The following is a 23,708-nucleotide window of genomic DNA, read 5'->3' as shown; positions in this document are numbered from 1 at the left end:
CCTAAAAGTAGCAAGGCTTCTGATTTCATTCCTTTCCTTGCTGAACGTTGTTGTTGTTTTTCTTCTTCCCTACAAAGGATCCAGAGCTCAGCTGATACTCGAGGATGTGACACCTGGCATATACAGAATTCCTCTTTTAATAAAAGATAAACAAGGTTTCAGCTGTCCTGACCAACAAGTACTGGAAGTGAACGTTTGTGATTGCAAGGATGGCACTGGTTGCCAGGGTAGAATTGTCAACTCCTCTGTTTTCCTGGGACCCGCTGCAGTTGCGCTCATGATCTTGGCATTGTTGCTGCTACTCCGTAAGCTTTTAACGTTATTTCATAATGTCTAGAACTGGGTGTCCAACCTGCTCTACTGTTGAGAGCAAGACTGTTCAACCTTGACAACTTTAAGACTTGGGGACTTCAACTCCCAGAATTCACCATGGTGACTCGGGAATTCTCAGAGTTAAAGGCCACAAGGAAGTTGCCAAGGTTGGACACCCCTGATCTAAAGGCATGATTGGCACTAAGCAGAACTCTGACACAAAGTCTCCTTCAGATGAGAGGTTGCAAATCGTTCACTTCATTTGAAAAAGAAAGACTGTAGACATTATCCAACCATAATTAATTTCTACTGAAATAATTTTTTTTAAGAAATTCAAATTTTTAATGTGTTGCATATAATGTGGAAGGAAACATTTAAAAGGGCATTAAAATATTAGGGGGGTTGGGTGTTTTTCTTCTTCTACCTGTCTGTTTAGGAGCTGGTATTCCACTTTCACTTTGCTTGTTGTTCAAATTTTCCATGGCTTTCTTCTTAAGTTACTGGCAGTTAAGAAGCTTCCAAACTTCCATAGGTCAGGTTAGGGTAGAATGTGTTTAAGTATACATGTATATACACCAGTGATGGGGTTCAAAATTTTTTACTGCTGGTTCTGTGGCCGTGGCTTGGTGGGCATGACATGGCTTGGTGGGTGTGGCAGAGGAAGGATATTGTAAAATCTCCATTCCCTCCACACTCCAGGGGAAAGTTACTGCACAATCCCCATTCCCCAGTCCCTCAGCTGGGACTCAGGAGGCAGAGAATAGATGGGAGTGGGGCCAGTCAGAGGTGGTATTTACCGGTTCTCTGAATTACTCAAAATTTCCGCTACCAGTGCTGAATACCACCTCTGATATACACACTCAGGCCTGACCTAATCTTGCTACTACTAAATATAAATATATTTACTTACTTTTTGAAAACATTAGGGCTTCAAGGTGCTTGTTTTTACACTTAGCAACATATTCTATATCTTACCCTTTTGGAACGTGTGCAAAGCTGAATATATAAAACTCACTTAAAAACAAGCAAGATAAAAAATAGAGGTTTTTTTCTGATAATAGTGCTTGATGTTCTGTTCTCATTGGAATGTTAAAAATTGTTGAATTGGTAGAAAAGAAAGATCAGGGTTGAGCTGGAAAGCTGCCTGTTTATCATGTGCTGAACTTATTGATCAGAAAGGTTGGCAGTTCAGCAGTTCGAATCCCTCGTGCCACGTAACAGATGAGTTCCACTTACTTGTTCCAGTTTCTGCCAACCTAGAAGTTCAAAAGCATATAAAAAATACAAGTAGAAAAACAGTAGTAAAAATCTTTGGTGGGTAGGTAATAGCGTTCCATGCACCTTCGGCGTTTAGTCATGCCGGCCACATGACCACAGAGACATCTTCGGACAGCACTGGCACTTCAGCTTTGAAACAGAGATGAGCACCACCCCCTAGAGTTGGGAATGACTAGCACATATGTGCAAAGGGAACCTTTACCTTTTAAATGACCTATCTCTCCGGGGAAATTGTAATAATTTTGTTCTGATTGTGAAATATTTGAGATGGATCAGATTGCAGATGCAGAAGACCTCAATATTTTTTCCCATAGCATTTGATCTTTGTTGCTTACTGTTGCACTGTATTCCTTTGCAGTCGTGCCTCTCTTACTGCTGGCCTGTGGCTTTGGGTCAGGCTTTGGATCAAGTGGTGGAAAAGGATTTGTAGCTATACCTGATAACAGTGAAGAAATGTTGCGTAACTGGAACAGTGAAGGAGCAGCACCTGAAAATAAGGTATATTGTATTTTGCCTTTTCTTTTCCTTACTTCAGTTTCCCATTCCTTGTGAACAGGAAGAGGAAATTAAAAGGATTAATACATCTAGGGCAGTTTTTTTCAAAGTCAGCATCTTTAAGATGTGTGGACTTCAATTCCCAGAATTCCTCAGCCAGCATCTTAAGGTTGCCAAGATTGAAAAACCTACTGAGCTAGAGCAATGTGAATTTCCCAGGCCTGCAGCCATAAATGTGTTGACCAAGTCCCATTTAAATCACTGGATTTAGATTGTAGCCATAATCACACTTATTGGGAACTCAAATCAAATCAATCTTACTGCTGAATCATGATGTATAAGAATGTCCTATTGGTTTCAGATCAACATATAAGCAGCATGTGAGAAAGTGATTCTCTCTTTTTTTCAGGAGTACCTTCAAAAAGGTGTGCTTTTCCAAAACAAAAAATCTTTCTGCTATTCTCCAAACATGGTTTTAGAAGGGGCTTTAGAGGAACACATAATATAGGGTATTCTTTAAGTGTTATTGGATGCACAAGGAATTTGTCTACAATGCGTAAGCTCTCAGTATACATACATACAAGCAACAAAATAATAAATCATGAGATGCAATCATAAATCATAAAATGCAACCAATAAAGTGATAGTGATAAGATACCAACAGGAGTAAGTAATACCGCAGGAAAGATGTGAAGGATAATGGTAATACAGTTCTCCTGCATATTAGTAATACAATAATAAAATAGTAATACAGTCCTACATTGTAGCCACAGTTTAAAATCCTGAATTTCCTGCTGGTGTATTATAAACGTTTCCTGTTTCTCAGTGTAACAAGTACCAACCCATGTAAATATCAAATTCACCTAGCAATCCAGCAAAGCTATTTCTGTTATGATTTCAGTGCTGCTTCTTCAACGCCCATCTTTGCTTTTTAATTGTCACCTTTGATATTAGGCAATCCTGGACCTCCTTACTTCCTCCGGATCAGAAAAATATATGAGCAGTGGAGAAGTAGTCGTGGGAGCAGGAACAGCAGCAGCAGCAGCAGCAGCAGCAGGGAACAGCTTCTCCTGTACAATCAAGGAGCAGAACATGAGCAGCAACACGATCTCGAGATGGCGAGAAGACCGAGAAGCTCTTTTTTCTGAGGCAGAATTTATAAATGCCTCAGCCCCAGGGGTGGGCTTGACAGCAGGTGGGACAATGCTGCTAGGAGCTGGCAGAACTTTAGCCATGGATACTGGCATGATCATGAATGAAGAATTTTTACGGGGTTACTTCAATGAAGTAAGAGTCTACTTTTTGAATTAACTCTATTGATCAACACTTTCTATCCTTTGATGCTATATAGTCGCATGGATGTTATTAATCTTGTGGAATTTATCATTATAGATTTTGAGTATGTACTGTTGCAGGGAGAGGCGTCTTCTTTCCATTTGGGAAACTGTAAGCCAATTCCTGAGGGAGGCCAGCTGGATTCATTAAGAAATCTGTTTGGGAAGACAGAGAGAGGGTGGGGAAGGATGAGGAATGGGCTTGAAACATTCAGCCTGGCTTTGCATGCTTTTGAGGAAGTGGGGAGCAAGAGGATAATTAGGGCTGGTGGCGGCATTTCTTTCCCCTTTGTAGTGTAACTATTTTGCTGCATATGCTGGAGGACACTTTCATGGATTTTCAAAAGAGTTACAGTTCTCCATATTTCCAGAAAGCAATCAGTGTAACTATATCAGACACATACTGATATACACGAATATACAAATCCCAATATACAAATCCTGCCTCCATTGCCTTTGATTCATTTCTTTTTATAACAATAACTTTAGTTGCAATTGTAACTGTCAGTATTTCTCCTAAAGATATATCAGTTGTTCATTTTTTCTCCCATATTGCCTTATTTCAAACAATCTTTAAAAGCCAATTTTTTAAAAAAAATACAAACTGGGAACAAGAAGAAAAATATATACATGGTATATATTTATCAGTAGTCTCTGGGGTACTAATGAACTCAATATTATAATATAAACACAAAATCACACATATTGCCACGTCTTCTGATTGGTTGAAAGTATTGCCTTTTCCAAAATAGTTCACAAATTTCTGGACTTCAAGGAGAAAAATGGTAAACCAAAAACAGCTACATTAAAAGTGGAACCAGTGGGCCTTCATTAATCCTCTCCAGATAGGAGAGGACTTGAGATCCCCCACAAGTGATCCAGACAGTTCCTCCACACAAGAAGACTGCAAAGCCGTAGTCTCCAATGAATTCAGAGCTCTGAGACACAAGTGAATAGCCATTTTGGACACTGGATTCACTTACTTCCTTTTCTAATCACTTTTGGAAATTGCTTGATAACTGCTTTTTAGCTAACAGCAACCTTTAAATAAACAAGTGTGGAAAAAACAGGTATTTTCTTAAATCTTTGGCAAAAAGATGTTTTAAACACAGGTTTAAGATATTTTGGAACATTTTGGGCTAATAAACAACAAAATGATAATTAGATCTTTGATGTTAGATAGTTACAAATGAATTAAATGTCCAGAGAAATTTGAAATAAGATTTTGGAATTAATTATAAGAATACTCCCTATGAAAAAATGTTTTTGTTTTGAATTATTTGATAGGATGAATTTTTGAGGGTTGGACATTAGAAGGAACCAGAAGGAACTAAAGATTAAAATTGAAGGAAAAGAACACTTAAATTTGATTTATTAATACAGAATGAAGCAAAATAGTTTAACATTGTACATATTGAAGGGCATGTTTGAACAACAAAAGTTGTTGTTAAAGTTAAAAGTTAATTTGAAGTTAAAGGTGTCTACTCTATACATAGACTGTTTAAAAGTTGTATGGAAGAGGAACAAGCTTTACCAGCAAGACGGACACTTATCTGAAAGGGGATTTAAACATCACATCTACACAAATGATACCAAAAAAGATGCTACACTAAACATATAAAAGAAATCAGATGACGTCAAAATAATTAAAAGAGATATAGATATAAAAATCAAAAACCTGGATAATTATCCTTTGTTATATTTACAAAAGAGGCAGATTAAGCCTCTTGTTAAAGCTTATCAAATTTCCAATTTCTCCCCTCATGTTTCATACAACCATAATTCCTTATAATTCAAATCGTAAAGCTTTGATCCAGTAATTATTTTTCTTCAACAGTTAACCAAGTAATTCTGAGAGGGCTCAAGATGGGTATGAAGTTTTTGCTATTCTTTATTGTTGGCAGCTATGTACATCTGAGGTGTACTGCATGTAAATCTGTCTCTCCCCTCCATGTCTTACTCCAGTATTTTTAAATGGTTTTTGATTGCCCGCTGTTTTTATCATTTTGAGTTCAGTTAGAAAATTAACATAAACATGTCCAAAATTCATGGTTTTCTCAGTAGTCTTACTCTGTCCAGCATTGGATAGAGACCAAAATGAATGTTTGAGTTCTGTAGGCATAGGAATCCCACTCTTCTTGTCGCTCCTCAACTCTTCTAGTTGTCAAGTTCTTCAGGTTTCTACAACAACCACTCCATGGTCTTTTCAGCCACTTTTTCCTGTTTATCATACTTGGTGGTCTCCCATTGATCTTTCTAACTAGGTCAGGTCAGAGTAGTAGCCCAAAGCATTTGAACAAAATCAAGCTGAAGGAGCCTCTCAAAGCATTCTCTTCCCCCCTCATCTCCAAAATAATAATAATCACTGATTATTATGATTACCAGAAATATTTTAGACATATAAAATAAAGGCAACTTACTAATTAATGTTTTGTTGATTATAGATGAGTAAAATTTACCATGTTTTCCTGAAAATAAGACGGGTCTTATTTTCTTTTGACCCCCAAAAGCGCTTGGCCTTATTTTCGGGGAGGTCTTATTATTTTTGAGATGCAGGAGGCAATGAGCATGGTCACCTCATGACTGCTGCTGTGTTGCAATATTTTCAGGGAGGGCTTATTTTCAGGAGAGGGCTTATTTTAGCGCATGGGCTCAAAAGCCCAAGTGGGCTTATTATCTGAGGATGTCTTATTTTCAGGAAAACAGAATACTACATTTCAGTCCTAAAACTTCCACTATCACCAGCCTAATATATGTTCTACCATTAATACATCTAAGGAGATTGCTTGAGGGGAAAAAGAGGGAAAGCTTATGAGGTAATGATGCAAGGGACTAAAGCTGATCTTTTTAAACCTACTGTCCTGGATTTCTGCTACCAAAATATGAATGTGGAGAACCTTGTTCTTTTCATCCACATAGAATAGCTCTGGGTTAAAGTGTTCAGCTTATGAATGTTAGCAGCTCTGTAATATGAAAATATTATGTAATTCTAATGTAATATGGTATAAACACTTTAGATTAAAAAAATGGTAACTTCTGAAATGTGAGTGTTCATTACTATTCTTTTCTTCCATATTTTAGAAAGCTGATGCTTTTGCTGATGAGGATGAAGTGCATCTTGCCAAAGATTGCCTACTCATTTACTCCCAGGAGGAAGAGCACGATTCCCCTCATGGTTCAGTTGGCTGCTGTAGCTTTATTGATGGTGACTTTGATGAACATTTCTTGGATGACTTGGGAGACAAATTTAAAACTCTGGCTGAGATCTGTATGGGCAAACCCACAGGCCTAAAAACAGAGCAGTTCAGCTCTCATACCCAGAAAGATACAACTAATCGTTCAATGAATGGATCCGGTCTGCCATACTCCCAACAGCAGAATGTGGTGAATGCCGAACATACTTATTCATCAGGGGCTGCCTACAACCTATCTGAACCTGTGAAAGGTTTTGGTTCAGAAACAATGACTGAGAAAACAATAACTGAGTCAACTGTTACATCTAAGTCTAACCTCCAGCCAGTGAAGCGAATCCCAGACCCCATGATTAGCAGCAGCAGCAGCAGCAATGTTGTAGTGACAGAAACATCATATGGGACGGTACCATCAACAGTCATCCGTGAACCTCAGATTAAGGAGAATGTGGTAGTGACAGAAAGGGTCCTTGCACCTGCTTCTAGCTTGCATGACATGTTAGACATGCCGGCTGGTGTCTTCCCAGACCTCCCAGATTCAAAATACATTGTTGTGAGGGAAAGGGAGCGAGTCCTTGTCCCTAGTTCTGACTTAAAGGCTTCTGTAAGCATCCCCAATCTGTCAGAAGAACAGAATATAATGATAACAGAGAGAGTAGTGACACCAACTCCTGTTAGGCGGGCCACAACTGAAGCAGGCACTTTTCCTAACAATGAGAGGCAGGAACAGATTTTAATTTCTGACTCATTCTTTAACCAAAGTAGCCCACAAGAAGTGCTTCCCACAGGTTCAACCTTAAGCAAGTCCTCAACGGTCAAACAAAAATATAGTACTGTACAATATACACGCTCATAGGTGGATTTCCACCCATCACTTCATATATACTATTTAGCAAGGGAGGATTTATTGATTGCCTTCTCAAGAGCTTGAATATGGTGTTTCACTTTCCTAACTGCTTTTTAACAATCCACAAGAGTGCAACTTTAAAACCATATACTAGGTGCAATTCCTCATTGTGTAATTGTGTAAAGCAGGATTTATTTTTGAGAAATTATTCATGAGATAGCTCTGTTAAAGAGTTCCTGAAAGAAACTCCCCAAGCTTACACAGATAGAAAATAATATTGTTTATTGAAAGGGCAACATATTTTTTTCTATGACTCCAAAATCAATATATTTTTAGTCTGGTTGCTAATCCAATTGAAGTTAGCTCAGTATTCATTATGCAGCAAATTCTACTGGCTTGCACCATGAACCTAAATAGATTTTTTTAATGAATTCATGGGGTTTATTGTTTCAACAATACTGTGTGTGTGTGTGTGTGTGTGTATCAACAAATTTGAATATATTTCAATTTAGTAAAATTGACTTCAGAAATGTATTTTTAAGAGTGCAGTATTCGCTATCAGTGGGGTTTATTCTTCAGTTAGTACAGTCGGGATACAGCCTTAAAACTACAATTTTAACTGGTGTGTTATTCATTGTATACATAGGGAGCATTCCAAGTCTTTAAAAGAATGGATATCATTTCATTTTTAAAAAAATAAGTTCTATAGATTTTTATAAATTCTTTACTAATAGAAACTGAATGAAACAGGGTTTTATTTCTTGTATTTATATATCCTTTTCGAGATGAATTAGTTTATCCGCGTGGTTTGTTCAGATATTGTATTTGAACAAGGTAATATATTTCGCAAGGCAGAATTCCATCTAGTGTGTTTTTTTCACCAGATGTCAGATATCATACAACCATAACATAAAAAAATTAACATTTGTGTTATCTCAAAATTTCTGGCATTCAAAAAAATAAATAAATTTACTTTTTTTAAAAAAAATAAGGTTCTGCATTCTGAGTTGCCTTTTCTGTCCAACAATCTGTTGGGATTCCACACCCCATTGGACAGGCCCAGTCTGTTTTGTGAAAGGGGGAATTCCCTAAAGATGATTCCCAAGGGTTTTCTTCCAGTCTGCTGATCCCTCCCTCTTGGGAAGTATGGTTTTATTAGATAAGAATCAGCCTGTGGAATACACTTGTAAGATATGGAAATCATCTTTTGCTTTCTTTGCATGTGAAATGGGTTCCTGTGTTGAGCCATCGTCTTTCCCCGAAAGTAAGATCGGGTCTTATATTAATTTTTGCTCTAAAAGATGCATTAGGACTTATTTTCTGGTTTGGTCTTCAGGGAAATACAGTACTAAATGTGTCCGTCTGGCTGATGATCTTAACTGGGGCTTATTTTGGGAGCAGGGCTTATATTACAAGCATCCTGAAAAACCATGCTAGCGCTTATTTTCCAGTTGGGTCTTATTTTCAGAGAAACATGGTAAGCCACTGGAGACTGATTAAATTTTAAAAAATGTACCCAACATTTTTGGGTCTTGAGAGAAGGAGAGAATTCAATTCTTTGATACTTTTGTACCTTAGATATATTTTTTGTTTCATAAACTTTGTAAAGGCTTAATCTAAATAATGACCATAACATATTTGAATAGGCTATTCTTGTACATACGTCTATTGAATAATATGAGGGGAAACTATAAACACATATGTTTACGTTTTGGGAGTGAATAAGGCATACATGTAAAAGGAATTAGATATCTGCTTATTTTACATTTTCTCTTTCCTTAAATCCATGGTTTTGTCTATGGCTGTTGTATATGATCCTGTATTATAGTGAATTTAAGCCACTTCAGTAGTCCACAATGGACTTAAGGTTATTGCCATATTTTTCTCATCTGGTATGGGAATGCAACCTGCTTGATTTTGAAATAGAATAATGATTTCGGGATTCTTAGCTGTCATTTTATATAATAACTTTGCTGTTTAAATACTAGTTTTGTAGTCAAGGAATGGGCTGGATATTGCTGGCATTTTTTAATGGAATTTGAAATAAAACAAAAAAAACTATGTGCTTTGCAATTCTTTTAACTCATAGGGTTAGTATGCACATTAAATCCAATTTTTTGTCAATATTTGCCAATTATTAGTAAGCTCTGTAAGTTGGTAAGCTTCAGTGGTAAGGTGCTACTAAAAGTTTTGTATTGAAACATAGCCTACATGCTAGATGGTGGTGATTCAGAAATCAATGGCATAGATCAATGGCATTTCCCCACTGGTGTGGGCATGTATTGTTTAAGAAACAAAAATTATTATTACCATTATCTTTTTTTTTAAATAATAATTATAGTCAAATGAAAATGGATATATGATGATGGTGACATGTATGAATATTTGAGTTAAAATGCTCGAGCTAACATGAACTATGTTTCTTGACTGTGGAAGAGATGCGCAAAAGTCTATTTGTAACCAACTGATACACTTTCTATAGCATGTAAAGAAGGATGTTGTATTTGTTTTAAATTAAAAATTAAAAAAACTTTAATTAAAAAAAAAAGAAATCAATGGCATAGAGCAGGGGTTCCCAAACCCCAGGTCATGGCCTATTCAGAATTGGGCCACACAAGTGGCTGTCTGGAGCATGCGCATGCACACGCACGCAGCTTGACTTCTGTGAGCGGGCACGTGCATGTGCACAACAGCCCACTACTCTGCATGTGTATGCACTGGCCTGCTACTCATGCAAGAGTTGCAAGTACATGTGCGTGTTGGCCCGCCATTCACATGCCCCAGTTCTCCTCTTCCTCCCCTGCCAGGCCACCAAGCCACACAGGTTGGAGATCACTGGCATTGAGTAAGCAATGTAAATTTGCTTCAAATAAATGAGTTTAGGACAGTATCCTTAAACAGGTTTTTGTCACATATATTTGCATTCTGTTATAGAGAGAAGACTTTTTTTCATGAGAAACAAACTATATTGAACACCTGGTTAATGAATAATGAAAGGGTTGAGACATGGAGTTGAATGCACAGTGATGAATTTAGGATGACAAAGTGGATGCTGGGACAGGAAAATTTCACATGAATTATATGATGTAATAGATATTTATTTGAACCTAAACCCTACTATTTTAATTGGGGTACAAAGTTAGGAGTAAATACAATGGATAGTTAAAGATAAAGGTTCCCCTCACACATATGTGCTAGTTGTTCCTGTCTCTAGGGGGCGGTGCCATCTCCATTTCAAAGCCAAAGAGCCATCACTGTCCGAAGAAGTTCTCCGTGGTCATGTGGCTGGCATGACTAAACACTGAAGGCACATGGAGCGCTGTTACTGTCAGCTGCGACTTCACTTAGTAATCAGGAAAGAAACCACTCAACTCCATTTGTTTGAAATTAAGTGTACTTTTACTAATTATAAACGAACAGTAGCAAAGCTAAACTGAATCTGGTTAATTAGGCGTGAAAGTAAATAATATCATGTATAATTCAATCCCCTCCCCTTGGCACCCAAGTCCATAGTCCAATTATAATGCACCCAACTGTCAGGTGGGCGATAACTTCAAAAGTCATCACCAGGATGGAATGCTGGACAGTTAACCTTGGCGGGAAATTCCCTTCCTCCACATGCGCAGTAAGATGGTCAGGTCTGCGTCTAGAATCTTCCTCCAGCACATCATGATTCCCCTCCCAAATACCAGGGCCCCCCCTCCCCATTTCAATGGCAGCCAAAGCAGCAGCAAAGCAGAGGCTGACATCTGGCCCTCCTCCAGAAAAGGGTGGTCAGACCTGCAGAAACGAAAAGAACACAAACAGACAAATAACAATACATTAAAGAGGGAAAAGGGAAGGGAAAAAAAACAAAAGAAAAGGAAAATTAGGAGATTGTCCAAAATCAGGGCTTGTCAGGATAAGCAGAGTAGAACGAGGTGCTCAAACATGGGACCCGTTAACCCATTCAGTGTGAGAAGGGGGAAAATGCTTCCAAGCCACCAGGTACTGGACACGATTTTGCTGTCTACGACAGTGTTTTTCAACCACTGTGCTGCGGCACACTAGTGTGCCGTGACATAGTGTAAGGTGTGCCGTGGGAAAAACACCCACCGGGTGTTTTTGCCTCGGGACATCTCTGATATCTCTGACATCTCTAACCGTTAAGGGAGAAAGGGCGACAATGAAAGGAGAAGGGAGGGGGAGGACAGCACCCGAACCGCGATAGCAGAGAACCGATACGCTTAAGTCAAATGAGAGGTGCGCGGTACGATTTCACCCCCCCCCCCAAATCGTTTTTAAAATGCGCTTTCTGAACTCGGCCTCTGTTGTCTTGGGAGCCTTCGGGGCGAATTCGCTTAATCTCCCGCTGCCGTGGCGAAACTAAAAGTCGAGGAAAAGCACTTCGTCCCTTTTACCCGAACCAGAGCTAGGGCAAGCCCCGTGGCCGTTGCACACGTGCGCGATCCTATTTTCTCCAGGGGACGACGAGCCCGAGGAAGAGGGAGCCGCACAAGGCTGGTGCATTGTTCCAACTTCAGGGTGGGGCTTGTCATTGCAGGCTCTGGGCTGATCCTGCCTGAGAGCAGCTGCAGCTGCAAGCCAAGAGAAATTGAGAGAGAGGGAATGTGCACGTTGCGCGTGTTAGTGTCAGGGAGGGATGCATGTCGTCACCTTCTCTGACCCAGGGTGGGCTTCCTTCCCGCAAACGCGCCACGCTCTCCAGAAGGGCTAGGAGCGGGTCCGGCGGCTAAGCAATGCGCGGCCTTCGCCGGGACTGACAGCCGTGGCGAAAGCAGCCCCCGCCGGCCAGCCCTCGCTTTTGTCTGCTGGGTAGTGAAGGCGGCGGCGGAGGAGGAGGAAGCAGCCTGGCGTCGCTGCTCGCCACGCACTCCCTCGCTCGCGGACGGGCTTTGGTCCCGCCTTTCCCGCTCTGTGCGTGGGAGAATATATGTGTGTGTGTGTGTGTGTGTGAGAGAGAGAGAGAGAGAGAGAGAGGTAATTCATAAAATCCCTTCCCCCTCCAGCCATTCTTCCCCTTTCCTACAACTGACATTTCTGCCACTGCATGGTTTTTTTTTTAAAAAAAATTGTGGCGGAGGCTGTTTGCTTCAACGTGGCTTGCCTCGTCTTTTGGGGCGGGAGGAGGGCTCTGCCTTAAGCAAGAATTGCATTAAAGACCAGAGCAACAGGTATTTCCTTATTTGCCTATTGGATGGGGTTTTATACAGCTTTATAACGTGGAGTAACGTACACGCACACAGCCGCTGGTAGCCCTTTGATAAAAAATGGAGATAGATAATTCCTAGGGATACTTGCCATGTTCTTTCATCACCATGGTGATCTTATTTTTTTGAGCTAAATGTATTTTTTCAGTTTGAATTGGGCATAATCTTTTTTTATTGATCCACTGTCAGGAAGAGGGATTATAATTTAAAACAGATGATTTCAGTGGCATCTTTTTTTATTAATTTAAATTTCTTTCCGTTCTCCATACCCATCTTCTTGTATCAAATAATAGCTGTGGATTCATTGGTATTAAGTGTATATGTTTGAAGCAGTGCAGGAAATCTTTAAAACTTATGAATTTCTCTCCCCTCTGTGGCATTAGGCCTTAGTATCTGATTTGCTATATAACACCTTGTGTTATATATAGTCAATATAGGCACAGAGTTAATTTTTTTAAACATTTTCTAATGATGGTGTGCCTCGTGATTTTTTTCATGAAAAAAGTGTGCCTTTGCACAAAAAAGATTGAAAAACACTGGTCTACGAGAGTCCAAAGTTTCACGGATTTCGAAATGTTGCTCACCCTCAATCAAAAGCGGAGCGGGTGGAGGAGGGAGAGGTGGTCTAAAAGAAGAAGTGCAGACAGGCTTCAGGAGGTTAACATGAAAAACAGGGTAAAGAGATGCTTAGGCAACTGGAGCCGGACAGAAACAGGGTTGATGATCTTGACAATGGGAAACGGGCCAACATATTTGGGCCCCAATTTCTTCGACTTTTGGGGTGTTTGAAGAAATCTAGTAGACAAATAAACTTGATCACCAACTTTGTACTCATAGGGTTTAGTCCGTTTTTTATCAGCCTGTTTCTTATGAGCGCGGTGCGCAGCATCCAGTGTTTGGAGAGCCAAAGGCCAAATGTCCAGAAGGCGATCACTCCACTTGGACAACGACGACACTTGCGGTTGCTTGCGAGGAATCTCAGGAATCCTGGCCGTACACCACATGAAAAGTGGTAAAACCAGTGCTGCTGTGAACGGAATTATTGTAAGCTACCTCAGCATGAGGCAACAAATCCACCCAATCATCCTGTTGGTAGTTGATGAAACAACGTAAATATTGTTCTAGTACAGAATTAATCCTCTCACAAGCCCCATTAGTCTGAGTGTGGTGGGAGGAGCTTAACCCCTGGGCAGAGCCAATCCGCTTCAGAAACTCTTTCCAGAAGAGGGAGGTGAACTGAACACCCCTGTCCGAAATGATGCGGTCGGGCACCCCATGCAAGCAGTAAATATGGGAGATGAACATCTTAGCAAGAGATTTAGCAGAGGGAATCTTGGAGCAAGGGATGAAATGGACTTGTTTGGAGAACAAGTCGGTAACAACCCAGATAACAGTGTGTCCCTGACTCTCAGGAAGTTCGACAATGAAATCCATGGAGATCTCCTTCCATGGGGCCACTGGGCGAGCCACCGCCTGGAGTAACCCCTGGGACTTACCCAGAGGGCGTTTAGCAGCAGCACAAATGGGACAACTGGCAACATATTTCTCAATGTCCTTTTTCAAAGAGGGCGACCAAAATTGCCGCTTGACGAGGTGGAGAGTCTTGACGAATCCAAAATGCCCTGCCATCCGGGAGTCATGCACCCGTTGAAGAACAATGGTTCTAAGGGACGCAGGAACGTATAACTTCGTCCCAATCCAAGGCAACTCATCTCTCATACTGCATTCATTCATGTGCTGTCGGAACCAGTCATCTCCAGTAAGGGCCTTTTTTAGGTTAGAAAGAAAGTCCTGAGTGACCTCTACCTTAGAAGTTGCTTGACTTCTAGTAACAACAGGAGCAGCGAGGCTTGTCGCAGGAATGACAGGCTGGACCACACTGAGCTTAGAACAGTTGTATTGGGGAAGCCTGGATAAAGCATCAGCCATAAAAAATTTCCCACCTGGAATGTATTTCAAGGTAAAATTAAATCTATTGAAATGCTGAGCCCAGCGCATCTGCTTAGGAGAAAGTTTTCTGGGTGTTCTCAAAGCTTCCAAATTTTTATGGTCAGTCCATACCTCGAAAGGGTGTTTGGCGCCCTCCAGAAAATGGCGCCATGTGGCCAAAGCCCAGCAAACAGCAAAAGCTTCTTTCTCCCAAATGGCCCAACGTCTCTCCGTGTCGGTTAGTTTGCGAGAGGTGTAAGCGCAGGGTTGTAATTTTCCTTGGCTATTAGCTTGAAGTAATACAGCTCCCACAGCCACGTCACTGGCGTCAGCTTGGACCACAAAAGGTGCGTCCATGTCCGGGTGTTTGAGGACTGGTTCTTCTGCAAAAAGCCGCTTTAACTTCTCGAAAGCAGCTTGCCAGTCCATAGTCCAATCTAGAGGCTTGCTAGGTTTGGGTTTCGCCCCACCTTTAGACTTAAGGAGGTTAGTTATTGGGAGAGCTATCTTAGCAAAGGAGGGAATAAATTGACGTTAGAAATTAGCAAAATCCAAAAACTTCTGCAATTGCTTGCTTGTACAAGGGGCCTCCCACTCGGTGACCGCCTTGACCTTAGCAGGGTCCATTTCAATACCCTTGTGGGAGATGCGATAGCCCAGGTAATCAACCTTCTCCTGATGGAGCTCACACTTGGATAATTTGGCATAGAGTTTAGCTGCCCGGAGTTTCTTCAGCACTGTATGAACCAGATTCACGTGTTCTTCACGTGTTTCCGTGTTAATAAGGATATCATCTAAATAGACGATAACGCCTTTGTAAAGATGGTCACGTAAAACCTCATTAATCAGCTGCATGAAAACTGCTGGCGCCCCTGTAGGCCAATCGGCATTACACGAAATTGGAAACAACCAAGGGGACAGTTGAAAGCAGTTTTCCATTCGTCCCCCTCTTTAATTCTGACTCTATAATACGCTTCTCTCAAGTCCAACTTAGTGAAAATATGGCCCCTCCCCAGTTGGGCCAGCATTTCCTTCATCAGTGGCAATGGGTAGAGGTTCTGAGCTGAGATTGCGTTCAAATTTTTGAAGTTCACACGTAATCTGAGGGAGCCATCTTTCTTTTCTCTGAACAATATGGGAGCTGCTGCCTTGGGTCTTGCTGGCTCAATGAAACCCCTTTCCAAGTTCTTATCAATGAATTTCCTCATTTCCTCCATTTCTCTAGGGGACATTGAATATATCTGGGGCTTTGGAAGCTTTACTCCAGGTAAAATATCAATGGTGCAGTCTGTGAGTCTGTGGGGGGTAATTTATCAGAAGATTTCTCACTAAAAACATCCCTGAGGTCCCAATATTCCTTTGGAATTCTTTCCTCCCTCTCAATTCTCTCCTGCCCCATGGCTGCCAATGTGGGGGTATTAGTATCAGAGTCTGGAGTTTCAACTTTCTCCTCAGGGGGTGTGGTTGTTCAAATACATAACCAACCCTCTCTCCAGTTAATGCGTGGGTTCCATCTACGGAGCCAGGGGAGTCCCAAAATAAGGGGCCGGTCCATCCCAGGCGCCACAATAAAAGTTGTTAATTCCTGGTGGGTACCCATCCTCATTTCTATGGGTTCTGTGGAAAAATGAGCAGGGCCACCTCCCGCAATAGAACCATCAATTTGGCAAAAAACAATAGGGATTTTCAAAGTCCTCAATTTCAAGCCCAGTTTCTCCACCATTTCAGGGCTTACCATGCATCGGGAACACCCAGAATCTAACAGAGCTAAAAGTTTCTCTGTTGCACCAGAAGAGGGCACCCTAAGGTCAATTGGGATAAGCATAGGGTCAGCTCGGGAACTTATCCAGCGATGAGAATTTTCATCATCAGATTCGTCAGACGAGCTGGGGCTTACGCCTCCCTCCTCCTCTGGCTTGAAGCGTCGGGAAACATTCTCAGCAGCAAAAGCAGCTTCCCTCATCTTGCTTGGAGTTCTCTCCGGTTTCCCCTCCCTCCGGGGGGTGGAGCGGGTTGAGCCAATTTGACGCGGCAATACACAGCACGATGCCCCTTTCCACAGCAGAAACAAGTGAAAGGCTTGGCTTTGCCTGCAAAACCTCCCCTGCCCTCACTCCTGGGGTGGGGGTGGGGGTTTAGGAAGTGCTGGGGGGGATTTCTCAACATCTCCCTCTCTCATGCAATGAAGCCTGGCTAAATCCAATTCCACGTCTGCAGCGTTTTCATACCAAACTGCTAAACGACGGGGAAGGTGTCTGTTTATGCATTGCTGGTAAACATCCTTATCCAAGCCATCAGCGAACTGATCCAGCAAGGCCTCTTCCAACCACCCCCTCATATAGGCTGATAATTCCTGAAATTCTTGCACATAATCCGGCACAGTTTTCTTTCCCTGTTTAAGAGCCGTAAATTTCAGCCGAGCGCGATGCTCAGTCAAAGGGTCATCGAACCTTCTTCTCATGGCTGCCATAAATTCATCAAAATTCCTCAGGAGAGGGGAATTACATTTATGTAGCCCGACCATCCATTCGGCTGCTTTCTTCTCCAAGGCCATTAACACCATTCTTACTTTAGTTGCATCTGTCTCTAATTCAGGTCCATATATTTCCATATAATTCCAGACCTGAATTATAAACAATCCAAGGCTTTTGGGGTCTCCATCATATTTTACGCTTAAGGGTGGAACCTTTGCCATCCAGCGTCACCTCCCCCCCCCCCGCTCTTTGAATGTCTCTAGCCACAGGGGGGGAGGCTGGTTCTGGGTTTTCTTGCACACAACCCCCCTCGGCCCCTCCACTTTCCCTTAAGCTATGCATTGAGTACCTTTTCTCCAACTCCTCTGTCGGCTCTCTTTCCACTGCTCTCTCTCGAATTCGACGTTCAGTCCATGCTTCTTCAAGGAACCTCGTGGGAGATCTTGTAGTCTTCTTCTCCAGTGCCACTCCAATCAGCCGCTGGTTTTTTCTTTGGCCTCCTTCTCGTGACTCCAGCTTGTAATTCCTCAGGTTCCTCTTTCTGTACCACACCCCAAGTCCATCTGGGACGGACGGCAGGTTCTTCCACTCTCAGTTCAGCCAATCTTTCTGTTAGAGATGGTCCTGCCGCTGCCCCCACTTCTTCCTCCTGGTCGCTTTCATGTAAAGACATTTATTTTCTTCTTGTGAGGGCACCCCCCTCGGTAGTTGTTAGCTCCGGGATGGGTGCGATTGAGATTCAGCTTATTGTCAGCTGCGACTTCATTTAGTAATCAGGAAAGAAACCACTCAACTCCATTTGTTTGAAATTAAGTGTACTTTTACTAATTATAAACGAACAGTAGCAAAGCTAAGCTGAATATGGTTAATTAGGCGCGAAAGCGAATAATATCATGTATAATTCAATCCCCTCCCCTTGGCACCACAGTCCATAGTCCAATTATAATGCACCCAACTGTCAGGTGGGAGATAACTTCAAAAGTCATCACCAGGATGGAAAGCTGGACAGTTAATTTTGGCAGGAAACTCCCTTCCTCCACATGCGCAGTAAGATGGTCAGGTCAGCGTCTAGAATCTTCCTCCAGCACATCATGATTCCCCTCCCAAATACCAGCCCCCCCTCCCTGTTTCAATGGCAGCCGAAGCAGCAGCAAACCAGAGGCTGACAGTTACCTTCCCACCAAAGTGGTCCCTATTTTTCTACTTGCATTTTTACATGCTTTTGAACTGCTAGATTGGCAGAAGCTGAGACAAGTAACGGGCGCTCACTCTTTTAAGTATTGACGGAGGGACAACGCACAGCCAGGGTTTCAAACAAGAAGAACTCTTTATTCGGTTGAAGGCGATTCAAGGGACGGGAAACTCCCGCCAAGGTATTTATATTCTAGTTTAACCAATCACAGGCCGGGGACGCGACAGCAACTGCTGACGTCAGTCCCTCGGCCAATCAACAATAACAGTGTGTCGGCAACACCCTCTGGAGCTCTCAGCCAATCAGAGAGCTCAGAGGATGTTACTGACAGTCAGAACAATTCAACAATATTTAACACCCCTTTCCCCCAGTTCTGCGCATGCCCGAAACAGAGCATGCGTAGTCCTTAAGATATGCTGGGCGGCGCCGGACCCGCCCAGATCTTCTCATTGCAGGAGAAGTCGTCGGCGGAGGAGGACCTCCTCGTGGTAGCTCCTCCCCGAAGGGAGTGTAGCTCCGAGGCACGCCCTTTCGGGAAGGCCCAGAAGGCGGGCTCAACTGCAACGGTAAGTGTAGCCGTGGGGGCGCGTCACTTGTCGTGGGGGGAATTCTCTGTGCGTCCTCGGCTTGAGTTGTTGGATTGGCGTCCCTTTGGGCGGCGCTTGGGTAAGCAGGGCCTGGTGTGGCGAAGGCCCCCGGTTGCGGACTGCCGGATTGAGGACGCTGTTGTTGAAACAGGAGGGGGCCTGGTGTGGCAAAGGCCCTTGGATGTGGTTTCTCGGATTGAGGGTTTTGTGCTTGGTGCAGGTTGAGGCCTGGAGTGGCGAAGGCTTCACATTGCAACCCCGGGGCTGCGGTGTTGTCCCTCAGGGGTTCGCGGCCACCAGCCTGCGACGGGAGACGCCTCCTCAATTGATCCAGGTGGCGTCTCCATTGGGTTCCATCTGCCAACTGGACCCTGAAAGAACATGGGCCAGTCAGGGCAACGATAGCACCCGGCACCCATTTTGGTTCCCCCGTAAACGACCGAGCCCACACTGGATCCCCTAGCTTAAAGGACCGGGGAGGGAGGACCCCCAGATTGCTCGGCTGATCCCCTGAATAGAGCGGGTGAAGCCTATCCAGGGGAGTCCGCAGGCGCCTGCCCATCAAGAGCTCCGCGGGGCTTTTGTTGGTAGTTGGGCAGGGGGTGGAATGTTGGCTTAGCAGGTAAGCCGCCACCCTCGCCTGCCAGTCGCCCCGGTCCATGCGGCTCAGTGCCTCCTTAGCTGAGCGGACCGCCCGTTCCGCCCGGCCATTGCTGGCCGGGTGGTACGGGGCTATGGGCGCATGCCGGATCCCTTGCTCGGCCAAGAACTCCTGGAAGGTGGTGGACGTGAACTGTGGCCCATTGTCCGAGACCACCACGTCCGGCAACCCGTGGGTTGCGAACATCGTTCGCAGGGCCCTGACCGTACTCTCGGCTGTGGTGGAGCCCATGAGGACTAGCTCCACCCATCGAGAGTAGGCGTCCACCACTACCAGGAAGTTTTGGCCGTGGAAGGGACCGGCGAAATCGATGTGGAGGCGAGACCATGGGCCTCTCGGAGCCTCCCACTCACGAGCAGGCCCGGCTGGGGGGTTGGGCCTGGATAATTGACAGGTCGTGCAGCGGCCCACATGGGCCGCTATTTCTGTGTCCAGCAAGGGCCACCAGACATAGCTACGGGCCAATGCCTTCATTCGTGCTATGCCCGGGTGGTCCTTGTGGAGCAGATCCAAAACCAGTGGCCGGAGTGCGGTGGGGATCAGCACCCGATCCCCCCAGATGAGACAACCCCCGTGGAGGGAGATCTCAGCCTGGCGATTTTTAAAGGGCTGGAAGCCCTCTGCCACTTTGTCTGCTGGCCATCCCCTTAGAACCCAGGAAGAGACCTGGGACAAGATCGGATCGGCCTTCGTGTGGGCTGCCACGTCCGCGGCAGAGAGTGGGAACCCGGAGGCGGCAATGGAAAGGACTGAGAGAGAGGGCACTGGGGCGGTGTCCGTCTCCGGGAGTGGGCAACGGCTGAGGGCATCTGCATGCCCTAGCTGTTTGCCTGGACGGTACAGCAACGTATACGAATACGCTGCGAGGAACTCCGTCCAGCGAGTCATGCGGGGGGATAAAATGGAGGGGGTCGGCTTGTCCCCCGCCAAAAGCCCAAGGAGTGGCTTATGGTCGGTGACAAGGGTAAAGTGCCGACCGTAGAGGTAATCGTGGAACCTCTTAATCCCGGACACTGCAGCCAGAGCCTCCTTGTCGATCTGGCTGTAATTGCGCTCCGCCGAGGAGAGTGTCCGAGAATAAAAGGCCACAGGGGCTTCTGAGCCATTAGGGAGGATATGGCTCAGGACAGCCCCTACTCCAAATGGGGAGGCGTCACACGCCAACGTCAGAGGCAACCCATCATGATATTGAATGAGGACTGCCGATGACGTCAGCGTCTCTTTGACAGCCGCGAACGCATGCGCTTCGCGGCTTCCCCAGCGCCAGGCCGCGGATCGGTCGAGCAACCGATGCAGCGGCTCGGCTAGTGACGCCTTGTGAGGAATAAAGGGGGCGTAAAAATTGAGCAGCCCTAGGAACGCCTGTAGCTCCGCCCTGGAGGTGGGAGCAGGGGCGTTCCTAATGGCGGCAATCTTAGAAGGTGTAGGGTGAATGCCTTGGGCATCTATTAAGAAGCCCAAGAATTCTACCCTAGGGACAGCAAATGAGCATTTGCTGCTCTTTAATTTTAATCCCGCGCCCCTGAAACGACAGAGGACCTTCCTTAATACTTCGATGAGTTCTGAGCGGCTTGTAGCAGCGATCAGAACGTCATCGAAATATGGCACTACCCCCGGAAGTCCATGGAGCAGGCGCTCCATGAGACTTTGGAAGATCCCCGGGGCCACGGATACGCCGAATTGCAGGCGGCGACAACGAAAAGCCCCACGATGAGTGACGATGGTCTGGGCAGCCGCCGCATCGTCATCCACCGGGAGCTGTTGATAGGCTTGCGCCATATCCAGTTTGGCAAATATGCAACCCTGCCCCAGGGAATGGAGCAGGTGTTGCACAACAGGGACTGGATAGGGGTTTGCCTGAAGGGCCAAGTTGATCGTCGACTTGTAGTCGGCGCAGATTCTCACCGAGCCATCCGGCTTGACCGGAAGAACTATGGGAGTCTCCCATGGAGCATGATCGACTGGCTCGATGACACCCTGCGCCAATAATTTGTCCAGTTCGGCGTCAACTTTGGCCCTTAAGGCAAAAGGCACCCTGCGGGCTTTCAGCCTAATAGGAGCAATCTGAGGATCTAAGCTAAGGGAGATGGGGGTTCCCTTATAACACCCTAGCTGTCCATCAAACACATCAGAGAACTCCTGCAGGACGTCCTCTATTGTCGCAGTTTTAACTTGGTGGACCCCCCCGATGGACAGTCCCAGTGTCTTAAACCAGTCAAGGCCAAGAAGAGCCGGTAAATTGTGTTTTACAATTATGATTGGCAGCTCTCCCTTGAAATTGCCATATCTAACAGGGATAGGAAAGGATCCCAGAACAGGGATCAACTTCCCTTGGTAGTCCCTTAAGAGTACCCGGGATGGGGCTAACTTATTTTGGGGAACTGTAGGGCAGAGGGTTGAGAACATGTCCCAAGATAATAACGATCGGGAGGAACCCGAGTCCACCTCCATCTGGCAAGGCTGACCTGCCAGGTGGACATTGGCCGTGATTTTGCGGTTGCCTGAGGAGGCCTGGTTGATGGAGGTTTCCACTTCCTGCGGCTCGGAAACAGTGTGGCAGTCATCTCCTCTGCGAGCTGGTCTCTGCTGGCGGCGCTGTTGCTGCTTGGTCCTCTCAGAAGTTTGGAAGAAGGCAGGGGCCGGCAAGGAGGCTCGGCACACTTGGGCGAGGTGCCCCTGCCTCTGACAGCGGCGGCAGATCGCATTCTTGAATTGGCACGTTTGGCGGTCGTGGCGGCCTCCGCAGCTAAGGCAAGGCACCCTGGCGTTTTGCGGTGCGGCTGTGGATTGAGCAGGTGGCTTCCGCCGTGGTTGTGCGCGGACTTGATCGATGTTGTCTGGCTCCCGGTCCTCACAAGGGATTATATCATCATAGTCAATGTCATGCACTTGTGAGGCCGGTGCCGGGTTAGTTGACAGCTGTAGCCGCTCCAGATCGGCGGTCGATTGCTCCGAGAGCTCAGCTGCTCTTGCGATCTCGACTGCTTGGAGCAGCGTAATGTCATGGTGGCGGAACATGCGGCTTCTTAAGTGTACATCCCGCACACCACACACAAACTGCTCGACTAGGTTTTCTTCTAAGTTCGAAAAATCGCACTGGGCCGCCACAGTGCGCAGGGCTTCCAAAAATTGACTGATCGTCTCCCCCGGCTTCTGTACCCGCCTTCTGAATGCGAAACTGCGGGCAATCTTGGATGGCGTTGGGGCATAGTGCCCCTTTAACTTGGCCATCAAGTTGTCCCAGCCCAATTTGTATGCGGGTCTGGGAGCAGCCATGGCTCTGGCTGAGGCAAACATTGAGGGTTCGCAGCATGATAAGAAAAAGCTGCACTTCTCCTCATCCGTTTGAGCCTGATTTTTAGTTGCGATTAGATATGTTTCAAAGCGCTCCATGAATCCTTCCCAGGATTCGCCGGCGGAGCCGAAAGGAGCGAAAGGCGGCAATGAATTCATACTGGCTCAACTGACTGTGAGGAGCGGATGGACTGAAGTCGTGACAGGAAAAATTTTCCTCAGCGTTCGGTGCTGGCGCGGACAGCGACTTACAGCAGCTAGCTGGAATAAACTCTCTGTCTTTAAACCTAGGCTTGCGTGGAATCGCCGAATCCCACCTTCGTCGCCAGTTTTAAGTATTGACGGAGGGACAACGCACAGCCAGGGTTTCAAACAAGAAGAACTCTTTATTCGGTTGAAGGCGATTCAAGGGACGGGAAACTCCCGCCAAGGTATTTATATTCTAGTTTAACCAATCACAGGCCGGGGACGCGACAGCAACTGCTGACGTCAGTCCCTCGGCCAATCAACAATAACAGTGTGTCGGCAACACCCTCTGGAGCTCTCAGCCAATCAGAGAGCTCAGAGGATGTTACTGACAGTCAGAACAATTCAACAATATTTAACACACTCCGTTACGTGGCGCTAGGGATTCAAACCACCAAACTGCTGACCTTTCTAATCGACAAGCTCAGCGTCTTAGCCACTGAGCCACCGCGTCCCTTGGACAGTTACAGAATGTTTATTTCTGATGAATGTGAAAGGATTGCTTGTTTGAGAATTGCCCTTGTGGGGTTTTTTTCAGTCATGGTTTTTGTCACATTCCTAGAAACTAGATGATTAGAGGAAGAAATAAAGGTTTGGAGTTAACAATAGCCAGAAGGTGAGCACAGATCCATTCAATACATCAAGATAGGCTCAAGAT

At 44.9% G+C, this 23,708-nt stretch overlaps 1 protein-coding gene and 1 long non-coding RNA gene across 2 annotated transcripts in view; both read left to right on the top strand.

Annotated features, from left to right (window-relative positions):
- The window catches only part of DSG2 (desmoglein 2), a 36,618-nt gene extending 27,100 nt beyond the window's left edge, over positions 1-9,518 (top strand). Inside the window, exons 12-15 of the mRNA XM_087707131.1 lie at positions 78-305; positions 1,949-2,088; positions 3,040-3,372; positions 6,501-9,518. Coding sequence (XP_087563257.1) covers positions 78-305; positions 1,949-2,088; positions 3,040-3,372; positions 6,501-7,466 — 1,667 coding nt within the window. The 3' untranslated portion in view covers positions 7,467-9,518. The remainder of the gene's footprint in view (positions 1-77; positions 306-1,948; positions 2,089-3,039; positions 3,373-6,500) is intronic.
- An 8,858-nt stretch (positions 9,519-18,376) lies between these two features.
- On the top strand, positions 18,377-23,169 carry LOC148049218 (uncharacterized). Its single transcript, XR_015695393.1, has 3 exons — positions 18,377-18,443; positions 18,703-18,828; positions 23,096-23,169. It is a non-coding gene; the product is annotated as an uncharacterized LOC148049218 (long non-coding RNA).
- Positions 23,170-23,708: the final 539 nt, after the last annotated feature.

Source organism: Thamnophis sirtalis, unplaced genomic scaffold, assembly GCF_051295495.1.
Source record: "Thamnophis sirtalis isolate CommonGarterSnake01/CBP01778 unplaced genomic scaffold, rThaSir2_p1.2 scaffold_2, whole genome shotgun sequence".
NCBI lineage: Eukaryota > Metazoa > Chordata > Lepidosauria > Squamata > Natricidae > Thamnophis > Thamnophis sirtalis.
Note: the sequence above shows the minus strand (reverse complement) of the source record. Positions and strands in the feature narration are given on the sequence as shown.